The following is a 13,423-nucleotide window of genomic DNA, read 5'->3' on the forward strand; positions in this document are numbered from 1 at the left end:
ACCATAAGTGGGCCAGTGAAAGTATATTCATTTTGCATGTGGAGAGTACTGTAACTAAGCGACAGTAAAAGGACTAAAGCAATTATATCTTCCTGGTTATGTCTGCATACTGGAATGGCATGTGTTTTTGGGTTTTATGAGTAAGAATGCTCCTTTCTTTGAAGGGTAGACAAAAACACATTGTTTTACAGGGCAGGCATTAGGCATCCCCACACAACTTAACTCAGCAGTGCAACTCCAATACACGGAGGCTGGTCCTCTCAGTCAGAGGTGTTCAAGAGACCACCTCCCCCCATCTGGAGAAAATTTTCTGTAAATATTTCATAAATAGTGAAAATAAATTAAAACAATACATGGATACTATTCAAGTTAAATATATATATTTTTTCAATAAATACATTAAAATATAAATGTATAAATGGGAACATCTATTCACATTATATACTTTTTCGCATTTATATTTCCAATGTGATACCATCTATTTCAAATGCATTTCATTGTGCTACCAATTCACCTCTTACTTCTGAAAGTGGGCATCAATTCTACAAATCATAGCTAGTAAGCTAATAGCTAGTAAGATTAAGAAAGTTACTGGTGAATACAATATATGCCCCCCACAAGAGATTGTCAAGGCATCATTGATTCACTAATGTTATCACAAATTCTGTATGTTCACTTTTGCATCTGGAGCAATGGGACAAAAGGTTTACAGTACAGTAGCTGTGACCAACATATTGATTAAATCATATCTCTGCTGTGTCTAAGTTTTAAAGTTCTCTGTCACCTTGTTTGGATAAACAGCATTAAAACGTACGTTGAGAGAGAGGAACCAAGCTTGACTACTCAGCTGTCTTGATCAAATATGAAGAGACAGTGTCACCTGGATGCCTTGATGCCCATTTAACAAAAATTATTAATTTCACACAAAATGCAATGTAAAATGTACAAAAATGATACCAAAATGGAAATATAAAAGATCTAAAAAGATTAATCAAGCACCTTATAATGACAGAGTTTATTGATTTAATTATTATTATTATTATTTTACCTTTTTGATGCAATTCACATATTTATATAATACCAACAGGAAATGTTCTCCAAATTCCCAAACCCTGAATTTCTTCATTGTGAATCGACATCATTAAAACAATCTAAATTCCTGGAGATACAGTTAGAACAATAAATAATTCTCTTCTTTATTTTGCATGCAGTAAACTGCATAATATACAAGCAATAGTTAGTTATTAAGTTTCTTTGGCAGGCCAGAATCCAGCTGGACATGCAGAAAGATATTTACAAGGGAAAATAATTTGTCCATTTTACACAAAATATGTTTCTCTTGCTCCTCTCCTCAATGAGAGAAAAGGCATGGGTGCAAATAACTAAAAGAGATAAATTAACAAGAAAACAGTGAGCAGTTCAAAACTGCCCATCGTCTTTCTCTGAGTCGGGTGTGACTGGTCTGGAGACGGTGAAAATGTCCTGGCATTTGATTTTGGTTTTGGGGGCGGAAGTCTGTGGTGGCTTCCTCTTCTCGGAGAGAAGTTTCAAGATCTCAGCCACCTGCGACTCCAGGGAAGCCATTCGGCTGCTGAGTGTCTGAATGTCCTCCTTGAGCTGCAGCTTGGTCTCCTGTAGCGTGGTGTGCAAGGCCTGCTCGGGGATTGGGTAGAAGGGGTGGCGCACCTCCACCGGAATGGGGCTGTGCTCCAGGGGACTGCGGTCCAAGGGGCTCCGCGCCTCCCCCAGCTTGTCTATGCGCAGGTCGCTCTTGGTGATGCCGCTGTCACAGGAGCCCGTCTTGCGCAGGGGGTTCTTCCTGTCCCCCACGCTGCCCCTGCCCTCCGAGTCCTGGCTCCTGCTGTCCTCCGAGAGAAGCTCCATGGACCCGGCTTTGGAGACGTTGTTCCAGTCCTCCTTCTTCTCCTCGGGAGCGGCCATGTTGTTTTTCAGGCGCATCCAGCCGCGGTTGCTGGCGGGCTTGAGTCGCATGGGGCTGGTGACCTTGAGGCAGTTCTGGTCGCTGACGGTCAGGCTGGGTTTGAGCTCCATGATGTCGCGATTGTTCTGCTTGCTGGGCTCGCTGGTCTTGATGTACACCAGCGAGTTCTGGATGGGGGTGATCTGGGAGACGGTGACCACGCTGCTGTTGCCGGTGGTGGAGGCCCCGTTCTGCATGGGGTGCGAGTGCTGGAGCGGGTGGTGCTGGTGGGAGTGGGGGTTCAGCTGGTGCTCCGCCTGCAGCTGGTTCTTCTCCAGGTCCAGCTGGGAGGAGCCCTGATTGCGCATCTCCTTCTGCTGCTTGAACTTCTGGAAAAGCTTCCTGACGGGATGGTCCACCGGGATGGAGAGTGTCACCTCATTCTTCTGTCGCTGCCGCTCCTCCTCCTCCTTCTTCACATCTATGATCTTCCGGAAGATTATCTACAAGACACAGGAGAACAAGCTGAAGTGTGGACCGCTCTAGTACAGTTCCTCCCTTACAAAACCATGACAAATGCTTTGCGTGGTACAGTATGTGCAAAACCACCAACTGTATTACTAACCTGTAGCTGAACATTATACAGTAGGAGCACATGATGCCATAACACATTAATTAATGTGGCTTGGGACCTCTATCGATCGCATAAACAGGAAAGTAATAAGAATGGGTGTGTATTGATGGCAGGTATTATCCTCAGTCCACAGGTAGACTGTGGGAATGAAAAGAACTAACCATGAGATAACAGGAATTGCCCTTTGGTGCACTGCACAGCTACCTTCCACTGTAATTACGCATTTAAGCATTGCGCATGTAACACTGTATGTAAGTACATGTAAGTGCAGTATGCTATGTCATTACACGTTTTCCCATAGAGTAAGCACATACATACAGTGCTAACATATCAAGTATATAACTACACAGGCACAAGGCCACAGTAATGAAATACACAGCACTTTTTACAGGCAAATGTGTGGCATAGGTCATAGGGCAAGCCACCCTATTTCATTTATTGCTTAATCTCTGTAACTTGATGGGAAGAAGTTCTTTTTACCTGCCAATTGATTATTCAGATAATTGGCACTTGTTAACAAAGGAAAATGAAAGAAAATAGATTGAGACCAATGATCTGTTTAAAGTGAAGTTTTCTGCTCCGTCTATTTTCAGCTCAACAACCGTCACTGAAGTCTTATATTAATTCACCATACAAGCAGACATTATGAAACGGCTTATTAGCGTTTGTTAATAAGCCAGACGGCAGTTATGAGGTCCAGATTGGTTTCTGATGTTGTCCTGTAGGGAGTTCAGTAAGGTTTTGTGGAGACTCTCTGGAGGCTTGCATTGGATTAGTGTGTGTAGTATTACAGACTGGAGCTCCAAACAGCGGCTCCAGGGCTCCGGCCCAGTGAAGCACAGCTTCAGTCTTTCTGATGGATAGCAGGGCTTGACACTCTCCCTACGTCTTACTTCCTGTGTCTTCATTGACTGTAAAGAGCTGAGTGTGAGCTGCATGCTATATTGACCAAGGAGTAAATGGCTGAGGCCATGCTACAGGCCACACCGGTCACAGCACAGTCCTTGCTGAGCATAGCAAAGCGGTTTAACAGCAAAGCTAAGCGGACCTCAGCACTTCCTAAGAGGTTTTTTGGACTCCTGTGCTCACACAGAGACTGTGTAAGATTTGCATGCGGGTTCCTCGGAAACGACTGTTTGGCTTCAATAACCTCGGTTAGACAATGTTTTCCCAAACGGCGTGAAAGATTTAGCGTTCATATTCCATTAAAATGTTATTCTCTTAATGAGACGTGGTGAGAGGCAAACGGGACATAAACGCGGTTTTATCACCACGGGCACATCGACAGGCCGTGAGCGCGGGGAGCCGTCGCAGTGCGCGCCGATGAAAGTGGCCCCCGATCGCCCCGACAACAGGCAATCGGTCGAGATATAAATAGAACAACGGCCATCGCGCGCTCTTGTTCTGCCGGCGCTGTTCCTACCCCCAAGTGTTGGCTTTGGGAGGCCGCTGTTAAATAATACATCCAACCTCCTGTGCCATTTTACATTATTTAAGCCACTCTCAGCCAACTTGGAGAGACAGCGCTTCTGGCTAATTATGCTGTAAATGACAAGAATTAGTGGTGGAGAGGCTCATGTGTTATTTTTATTGGCATAAAATCTCTTAGTAGCTGATGGTGAGACTTACTGGGAGCAGTTATTTCACATCTTGCTCTCTGTAGCACTCCTGGCTAGACTCTTCCCCCCTCTCTGAAAAGCTCTATTACATCCGCTCAGTATTAATGCCGTTTGCTTGTCATGCCGGCGTAATTGCAGTGCAGCTGGGAACCGCACGTTGTTCAGAAGAGAGGCCCCATCAATCAAATGGCCGTGGAGAGGCCGCTTTTCTTTTCCCTTAACGTAATTGATTGACTATTCATTAAGAGTCCTGTCCTTTTCAACCACTTTTGCTGATCGCTAATCTACTTGTGTAATACATTCAGCTGTTGTCCGAGGACAGTGAAATTATAATTTGCACTTTCCCTACGAATGGGAAGTTTATTTGTTACTGGGACTTTTCAGACAAGAACAGAGTCAACGACCAGTGTTTAGCACAGTGTTTCTAAGGAGATGGGACTACGATGCAAATGTAATACTGTAGGAGGCCCAGCAGCCCTGCTCTCATAACCATACTTATGATTGAAGGGTGTGCTGTTGCCAGTGTTGGGGAAGCTACTCTGAAAATGAAGAATAACTAGAATTACTAAACATTAGCTAACAGACACAGTTCTGGCACTTGGTCATCCATGATTTCACGAATGCAAAGCCACAAATTCACCAAGCCAAAAAAAAATAGGCTAAACCCTAATCACATTCCCCAAACGAAATGACACAGTTTGTTTATTAAAAAAAACAACAAAACGTGCCTTGCATTACTAAATAACTTAACAGCCAACTACATTAATCTCACGGATGCACCGAAAGAATGACGTGAGGTATAGCTATAGTACAGCAGACTCTGGCTCCACATCCATGAAGTGATTTTGTCTAAGGGCCATTTACTCATGCTGAGGGAAAATAATCCTGTAGTACTTGTTGCAGGCATTTATTTTACTGGACATCACTTTCACGCCAAGTGGTCAGAGACCATAGACAATGTTCCACATCCCCAGCAGAAACAGTTGCAAGAGCCTATAGGCTATTTTTTCCACTTAAAATAATTAAAGATTAAAAAGCTAAAGCTTGCTTCCACAGTTTAGCCTGTGGGGAAATGTAGCTTTGTCCACACTACCTCACTACTCAGTTAAAAAAATAACTTTGCTACTTGAACGATAATTGTTTCTCAAAGTAGTTAAGCCACCACATGCTACTGGGAAATGTAGTTAATCTAGTAGCTCTGTTACACTGTCTCCAACATTGCCTGTTGACACATGTACTACACCTTCCCTGTGCAGCAAGTATTCCACACCTGCTGAGAGGCCCTCTGGCTGAATACAAATCTACATGAGCAACGTCATGCAGAGAGGGATCCAGGAGCTTTGATGTGGTTCAAGGTGTCACTGAGACACGGAAGATGTTCTGGGATGACAACGATGCGGATGAGGTGGCACAGTGGAAAACAAGAGACTTATCGAGGCTCTGCTATGCCAGCAGCGAGGCTTTTGATCAGATGTGCCAGCTCACAGTTCAGAGTGCCAGGGGACTGGGCGTGTCCTGCTGCAGGGCTATTATTTCCCAGTGCAATCAGCAGAAGATTCTGGAAAGAGAAGCCTTTTCTCAGTCAGAGGAAGTTTAATATGCCAAGGGAAGTCAAGCGTGGTTTATGGGTCTTAAACTCTTCAGATGGATTACAAATAAACACATCAATTATTAACAGCCGAGTTCAGAATCAGAACACTGTTCGCAGAACCACTGTCCAAAACTGCTGTTTTTGAAATAAACACTTGCAAGCCAAACCACACCATTTGAGCCTATCAGTATCCAGCATAAACGGGCAACCAGAACAGCGAGCACTTGCACACGGTTACTGTACAGTCAGCTCAGTCACTCATGCCACTGACTTCTGATTATGTGGGCGAACACAGCAGCCAGGATTCCAGCAGACGATATCATGCAAAACTGAGAGGAAATTAGAAAAGGCCAAGTGGCAGGCTTTTAGCAGAAGTAGACTAGTTCAGTAAGGAGCCTGATGCCTGGATGACAAGTATCTTTGTTATGAAAAGCTATACATTCTCCTCACTGTATTTCATAGGACTACCACAATGCCCCAATAATGAACTCTTTCACATGGAAAAGATACAAAAGAAGAAAAGATTTAAGCCAAAGATCAGCTGACCAAATACAAACGAATAAAACAAGATGGTGCCCACAATCAATTACTCATGAATATTTCAAATCATAAAGTGGGGATTTTAATGGGCACCAAGTTCCTTATGTGTCACTGACGTACTTCTCATTTGCCAGGTGTGTGACAGGTGGAACAAACAATGTTTACCTAGAATGATTTTCAAAGCGATCCAATGACACACAGTTATGAGGACCAATTAAATACCAGTATTTGAGTTCTATGAGAAGCAACAGCAGAAAATAAGAATAATGAGATAAAGAGATTCTGGTGGCTTCAAAATCTCCGTAAGAAACCACACACATAAAACACTGTGTCCCAATTTTAAAAAAGTAATTATTTATGCACCACATTTTTTTGCCTGTTATTCCTAGGGCCGTTTGTCTATACCAGGGGTGTCAAACTGAATCCCAAGGGGGCTGCAGTGTCTGTGGGTTTTTGTGGTTTCCCGTCAATCAGCTGACAATTAAGGCTTTGAAAACAAGGCGTGTGGATTCCCAAGCCAATCAATGACTTAACTGAAACATGGGGGTTGAGAACACCCCAAAAACCAGCAGACACTGCAGCCCTCCAGGACTGGAGTTTGACATCTGGGATATGAACCAGAAGACCTGCAGAGATTTGGACATGTATTTCAATGGTAATCCTCCAGGGGTCCCGATAGACACTCCAACGACACATTCAAGAGACATAAAAACATTTAGTTGATCTGTTATGGGAAGAGTTAGGAAGGAAGGTGAACATGGATGGAAGTTGAAATGCTATGAAAAGCACGTCTTTGAGCCAGTGGTCCTCACTAGTGGTCATGGATGGCTTTCCTTTTTACTCAGCACTTGATTAGAACGGCAATTGATGACACTGTTTACTCAGGTCAGCCCCTTTCTTTGGTCTGAGTTAGTCGCTGATTTTAAGGAATAAACAAAAACTAGCAGATTCTGTGGCTCTCCAGGAACAGGATTGACTATCAGTGCTGTAAAAAGAAAAATGCAACCATATAAAGCAGGGTTCTCCAATCTTAGCTGAAAAGGGCTGGAGAGAGTGTTTTTGTTTTAGTCCAGCATTAAGACATCTGATTCTACTTAAAGTCTTGATTGAAGACCATGATTTGTTAATTAGTTGAATCATGAGCGTGAGCAACGGTGATTCACCCCAGTAGTAATCCTGATGTTGACTGACCAAATTATTGTTCTAACCACACTTCCGTCTGTCCTATTTTATAACAGCTCTTCATGGAACACAATGTGAAATGTTCTGAAAGAGAGAGACATTGTGCAGCTTTTATGATGGTAATAGGTGTAAGAGAAGCGGGTTTCTCCGTCCTGACAGGAAAGCTAGCTTTACTTTAAAATGACCACTCCTGTTTGCCTCAAACCACAAGTACAGTAAGTTCATAAGTTCACAAACAATGCAGTAGCCTTTCGCATCCCAAGTGCTGGCACAGTACTCTGGTTCCGTCAGACTGGGAATTTTGTGGCAGTATTAAGAAGATGGTAAGACTGGTTAAATTGTACAGGCTAGAAAACAGGCTTTTCCTTTACTGTATTTGTACTTATATTTATATGTTGTAACTTGTGGTTCTATTTTTTGTGTGGTTACTTTGTCTTTTATATGGACATTTAAAACTTATCTTAAGCCAAGTAATATCAATTAATCATCTGAATGAATAGTGGCTTTACCCAATTTATCAAATTGATATAATAAATTATTATGTTCCCAGACTGCAAAACCTGCAAATCCCTTTCACAGACACAATGTACTTCTTATTTTTAGCACTGAGACTTCGATTGACATCATTATTCAAACATGAACTAAACTCTAATACCTCATGCTTTTAAACTAAAACACAGAATAGACCAAAGCTGTAAATATGTAAGTTTCTTTTTACAGTACCTAGTCAAAGAATTAATTGGGCCAATTACATTTAAAAAAAAATCATTTGAAGACAAGAAGCCAGACAATCTGGAGAGTACAGAAGGACACAACAGCAGAATAATGCCAACATGTGAGCCAGTGATGAGGACAGTAGTGGAAAATCACTGGAAACTATTCAATTCCAGTTTATTTGTATAGTGTTTTTTATGAAAGGCATTGTCACAAAGCAGCTTTACAGAGTGAGATCCAGGCCTAAACTTAAAATTATTATGAGTTTCATACAACAAAGTTCTCAAGTAATCAGACAGACTGAACTATCGAAAACAATACCCATTGTTTCCATTCTGTTTAAGACACTTTCAGGACTTACATTTGCCTTAAAATATAAATGTCAAAAATATTCTTTCTTACGATATCAGCAGGCATGCAACAGTTTGTTACAGATTCTATTTGTACACATACGCAGATCTGAGCACAGTGAAAATTACATTGTACCATGTCCACAAGGGAACATGAATACACACTACTTTAAGATGCATACAAATTCATTTAGGATTCTAATTAATTTAGGATAAATACATTTCTTGAATGTTCAGGAAAACATCTCCACCTAACCATTTGAAATGAGTGTTTGTAAACTTGGTGGCTAAAAGGTTGGTGAAGGGTTTCGGAGGCTGTTGGTACCCAGTCCATGTGTAGACGCTCGTTCCCTCTTCATTATATGATAATTGACTCACAAAGAGCGACTTTTTTTTCCTTGAGCAGGTGGGAAATTAATTTAATTACAGGCAGCACGACTACAGAGCACTGCAAACTCAGCACGTTTAAATACTCACAAGCCGTTAGATTTATAGCAGTGCACACATCAGCCCGAAACTCCTTGGGTGCACACGTCTTGAGAAAAATGAAACACTGAAATGATTTATGATCATTTCTCTTTTAATTCTTGCTAAATATTCTTTGTTCCGTTGCACGGAAGGGTCTTAGAAATCACGTGGTCACAAACCTGTCAGCTGTGCAGACTATGATATATCAAAGGAAATTAGGTCCTTGAGAGAAAAAAAAAACGTTTAGTTAAATTACCTGTTGCATTTTACTTTGATAGAGTACAGTTGATCCCTACTGGGCTTACATAATAAGCACATAAACATAAAATTTTACTGATGTATTAAGAGAAAGGAAGAATTCAAGGAAGTCTCAGTAAAATGTGCCTGTAAGTGCATGCTTAATGAATATGCTTGCACTGAACAGAGGCAAATTTCAAGGGCTTTGCCATTTGTATCATATAGCAGTTTGTTCTTCCCCTTTTGTTAGACTGTATACTATCCTCTACTGTACATAGTGCATGATATTTATGGACCTGCTTGCTGGATTTAAATGGTTAATTAACATAGGGAGACAGTGTGAAGATGTTCTTCTCATAGACTGACCATAATAATTTCATATCAAGTAGAAGAGGAGGGAAGACCGTAAAATCAGTAATCAAGCATAAAATCAGTAACTTGACAAAACAAAACTTAATCAGGCACAGTTCCTCACCTGTATGTCCCACTACTGACATAGCATTGGTACATTTTATTGTTTTGAAAATTCAAGACAGAATTCTCTCTGGCCACTATTCATTTATATTGTATATATATTTTCAGTCTCAAATTTTTTCCATTTGCATTTGGAGCTGATTGATATTGATTTCACATGTAACTGGCAAACAGAGTTCATGTGCGAAAACAAATAACTTTTAAAAAAGTTAGTGGCAAATACTACAGAATGGAGGTGCTAGCATTTGAAATGTGTGTTTGACATACTGTACATTACGTCATACTTGTAACACAAGCCTCACATTTCCAGCAGTTATCTTTATTTTTTTTGTGGTAATGTCAGAGAATAAACATATTTTGAAACTGTCTGATGATTGATATATGAACAAAACCAAAGATAATACCATTCTATGAGTTAATAAGACAGCTCCCTGAGAATGAAAGTGTATGTAGTCACATTCAATTAATCCTGAATGACTTTCTTCTGTCAGTTAATAAGATGGCTATCTCCCAGGGAATGAGACTGCATGTAGTCACATTAAATGAATCCTGAGTGGCTTTCTGCTTCTTAGTGCAAATTAAAAGGAAATTAAGCACTGCATGCATGCAAGCACTAAACACATTCAGACTCTGCAGGTTTGGAAAATTCCTCCTGCACATGAATGCTGTCATTGTCATAAGTGTAATATTCGATATCCTCGGTTGGATGAACATCATTAACATTGTTCATTTGCACACAGAAGGACACTGTGAGGACAGTGAGCAAGCATATTAAGGTAATAACACCTGAATAATCTATGAAACATAAAAAAACTACACTCAGCGGCCATTTTATAAGGTACACCAGCTCGTTAATACAATTAACGTGCTCCACATATAATCCTCTGTCGCCAACCCCAGACAGTGTAATCAGGCGATCTTATAATTGCTCCACTATGTTGACCGTATGAGCTTGGAGGAACTTGACTGTGATCCTCTCTTGGAGGAGGACCAACACACAATGCCAAAGTAAACGAGCAGGAATGCAAGCAGGATTGCTGACCATCAGTACGCCCAACACCGCAGCCATGTCATGGTCAGAGCGCTTGCGTGGGCCTCAGAGGAAGCCGTCGCGTGCTGTCGCGCGGCTAACGCACACAGGCGACAGGCACACCGAGGCATATTTACATCAGGGGCTAAAGCCACTTACACCCTGATGTGCATTCAGAGAAAGTGTACTCCTCAGCCCGCCGTGAGTCCCGTAGCTATCTGTGCCGGTCCTTTTGGAACGCGTTGCTTTCGGCAGGTCTATTTCTAGGCATGGCATTTTGGTTTTGAGCTAAGGTTCAACTCTGTCACTTAAAGCCGATCGCAGCAGGGACTGGCGGAGAAGGGAATCCCTGTAGGATGAATCATAAACTCAGGCTCTCTCTGCCGGGGGTTTAATGAGACTTGGCAGTAATTTAGTATCCCGCTTAACCAGTCATGGCAGGGCGGGGCAGTGGCTGGTGGCCTGCCAGAGAGGGTGGCCGCTTCGCTACGGCGTTGTGACCAGCCCCCCCCCACTCCCACCCCCCACCCCCCCACGCCAGACGCCAGTCAGCACTTCCTCCCGAATGTGGCCAATCAGCAGATTGCTGTCGGGCCTCTGCTCTCTTTTTGGGGGACTAACCCTTCTCCTCATGTGAATGCTTTTATCTAAATGACTGCTGAGGTCAGAAAACCGATTGCAGTCAAAGAAGGACTGAAAATAATCTACACATTACGGCGTAGCATCTTCTGCAGCCTGTATCGTTCTTGATCAGGGTACGTGATTCAGTTTGCACAAAATACCGTAATTGAATTCAAGGCAAATGTACAATTAAAGAGAGACAGAATGAAAATTGTTTTGGATCAATTTCGTAATCCATAATCCAGTGTTTCACAGTGTCTGCTCTCAACAACAAGATGAAATGGCAGATTGAACTGAATCGAAAGATGCTAGTTCTGTATTGCTATTCAGAAAGGCAATTGGACTGTTGATAAGACTCAATGAATATCATTAAAAAATAAAGGAGCAATAAAACTAAATTAAATGTTTTGTTTTTTCAAAGAGTTCCAGCATGGATTCAATAAACCTTTGTGCTTAATTTTGACTTTTAGATAAAACGTTTTCAAGACAAATATTTTTTTCCATTGATGGAATTGGTGATCATTGATTGGTGATAATTGAACTTATCAGAAAAAATAAAAATAAAAACAAACTTTAAACTCAATGTTCAGGACAAATGTAGATAAATCCAGGTCTATGGTTTGGAGGCCACAGAGACCATCATGGGCTATGAGGGATTATGTGGTGCAAAATAGAGTGACAAAAAAAAACCCAGGTATGTGCACCATATGACAATTCAATGGTTGCATCATGGCCCCATCTGGACAAGAATGTGAACAATCATGATTTCCAAACACATAAACCCAGAAAAATGATTTATCTTTTTAAGTAAAACTTAAAATCTAACAGAAAATTGTGGAAGGTCAGTGCTCTTGTGAAATGCTCTTGGATGAGCTTTTACATTTTAAACTCTCAGAAAGTACTAGTACTAAGGGTAACAAGGTCCCCATGATGAGGATATTTTTCTCAGTGTGTTGGCCATCTTGGTGATGGCTGCCAATGACAAGAGGATAATCAAGTACCAGTCCTGGATGATAAAATCCTCATAAATCAAACTCTGTAATGCTTTAAAAAAGGTTTCAAGTTCACCAGCAATAGAGGATATTCAACATTCTGTCTGTCATATGAACATAATTGCCTATAAATTATAGCCTATATTGTAGTGTAGTGTACAATAGTGTATTCTATTGTAAATGGCATTGTAACCATATAGGGGTTAAGTAGCTCCTGTTAGGTACTGTTTGTGGCTGGGCAGTGTATATCACATCAACAAGCTCTGTACACTGAAGATAATTCAGTCATACTGGGTGTATCCATCTGGCACTCCACACAGATCTGCTCACCACTTTAGATCTGAATTGTCCCCTGGCTCTTATCTGTAAGGTGCTGAGCAAAGCACTTTGCTCTTGTCTGAAAATGATGTATGATGGTGGAATAATAACATTTTCATTGTCCATTCGGATGGTACAATGTCAGCGGGTCAAGAGCCAAGCTAAGCACTGAAACATTGGTGAACATGGCTGTTGTTGTCTGTCACGCTCAATTTCTATAGCTTTCCAAAGCTCCTATCACCTTCTCCAAGTCTGCCGCTCTTTTATTGTCTTTCCTTCTAACTCACTCTCACTTTCATCCTAAGACACATTATTAATGTATGAGCCTTCTGGTGCATCGTGTGTGCAGCTTTGGCCCTAGAGTTTATTCCACTGGCATTCTCCCTGCAGGCATGCAGCTCTGTGGGAAAAGACAGTAAAAGACACATAGACCATAAAAAAAACACAACATGCCTTTGTCAATGGCACTGATGGAAATACTTTTGGAATATCTGATTATCCCCTTGGCACTGTCCATTTGCATTTGAGTGCATACCATGGTAACTCACTTCATTAAATCCATCATGAATGCACTGGGGGTTTAAACATGAATGAAGGGATTAAGCGCAAACAGGCTCATCAGTCAGGGAAAGCCTAAAATGTGCATCTGTTTTCCAAACGACTACTCCCTACACATCCGTTTGGTGACTCAGCAACGATGCTGTATGCTTGGCTTCAGTTATGACAGCAGAA

General features: G+C 41.6%; 1 protein-coding gene across 3 annotated transcripts in view; it reads right to left on the bottom strand.

Annotated features, from left to right (window-relative positions):
* Positions 1-363: 363 nt before the first annotated feature.
* The window catches only part of kcnh5b (potassium voltage-gated channel, subfamily H (eag-related), member 5b), a 74,845-nt gene continuing 61,785 nt past the window's right edge, over positions 364-13,423 (bottom strand). For all 3 annotated transcript variants that reach the window (XM_035423766.1, XM_035423785.1, XM_035423776.1), the window contains one exon: positions 364-2,424. In XM_035423766.1, coding sequence (XP_035279657.1) covers positions 1,420-2,424 — 1,005 coding nt within the window. In that variant the 3' untranslated portion in view covers positions 364-1,419. The remainder of the gene's footprint in view (positions 2,425-13,423) is intronic.

The sequence above is a fragment of the Anguilla anguilla genome, chromosome 1 (genome assembly GCF_013347855.1).
Source record: "Anguilla anguilla isolate fAngAng1 chromosome 1, fAngAng1.pri, whole genome shotgun sequence".
Classification (NCBI taxonomy): Eukaryota; Metazoa; Chordata; class Actinopteri; order Anguilliformes; family Anguillidae; genus Anguilla; species Anguilla anguilla.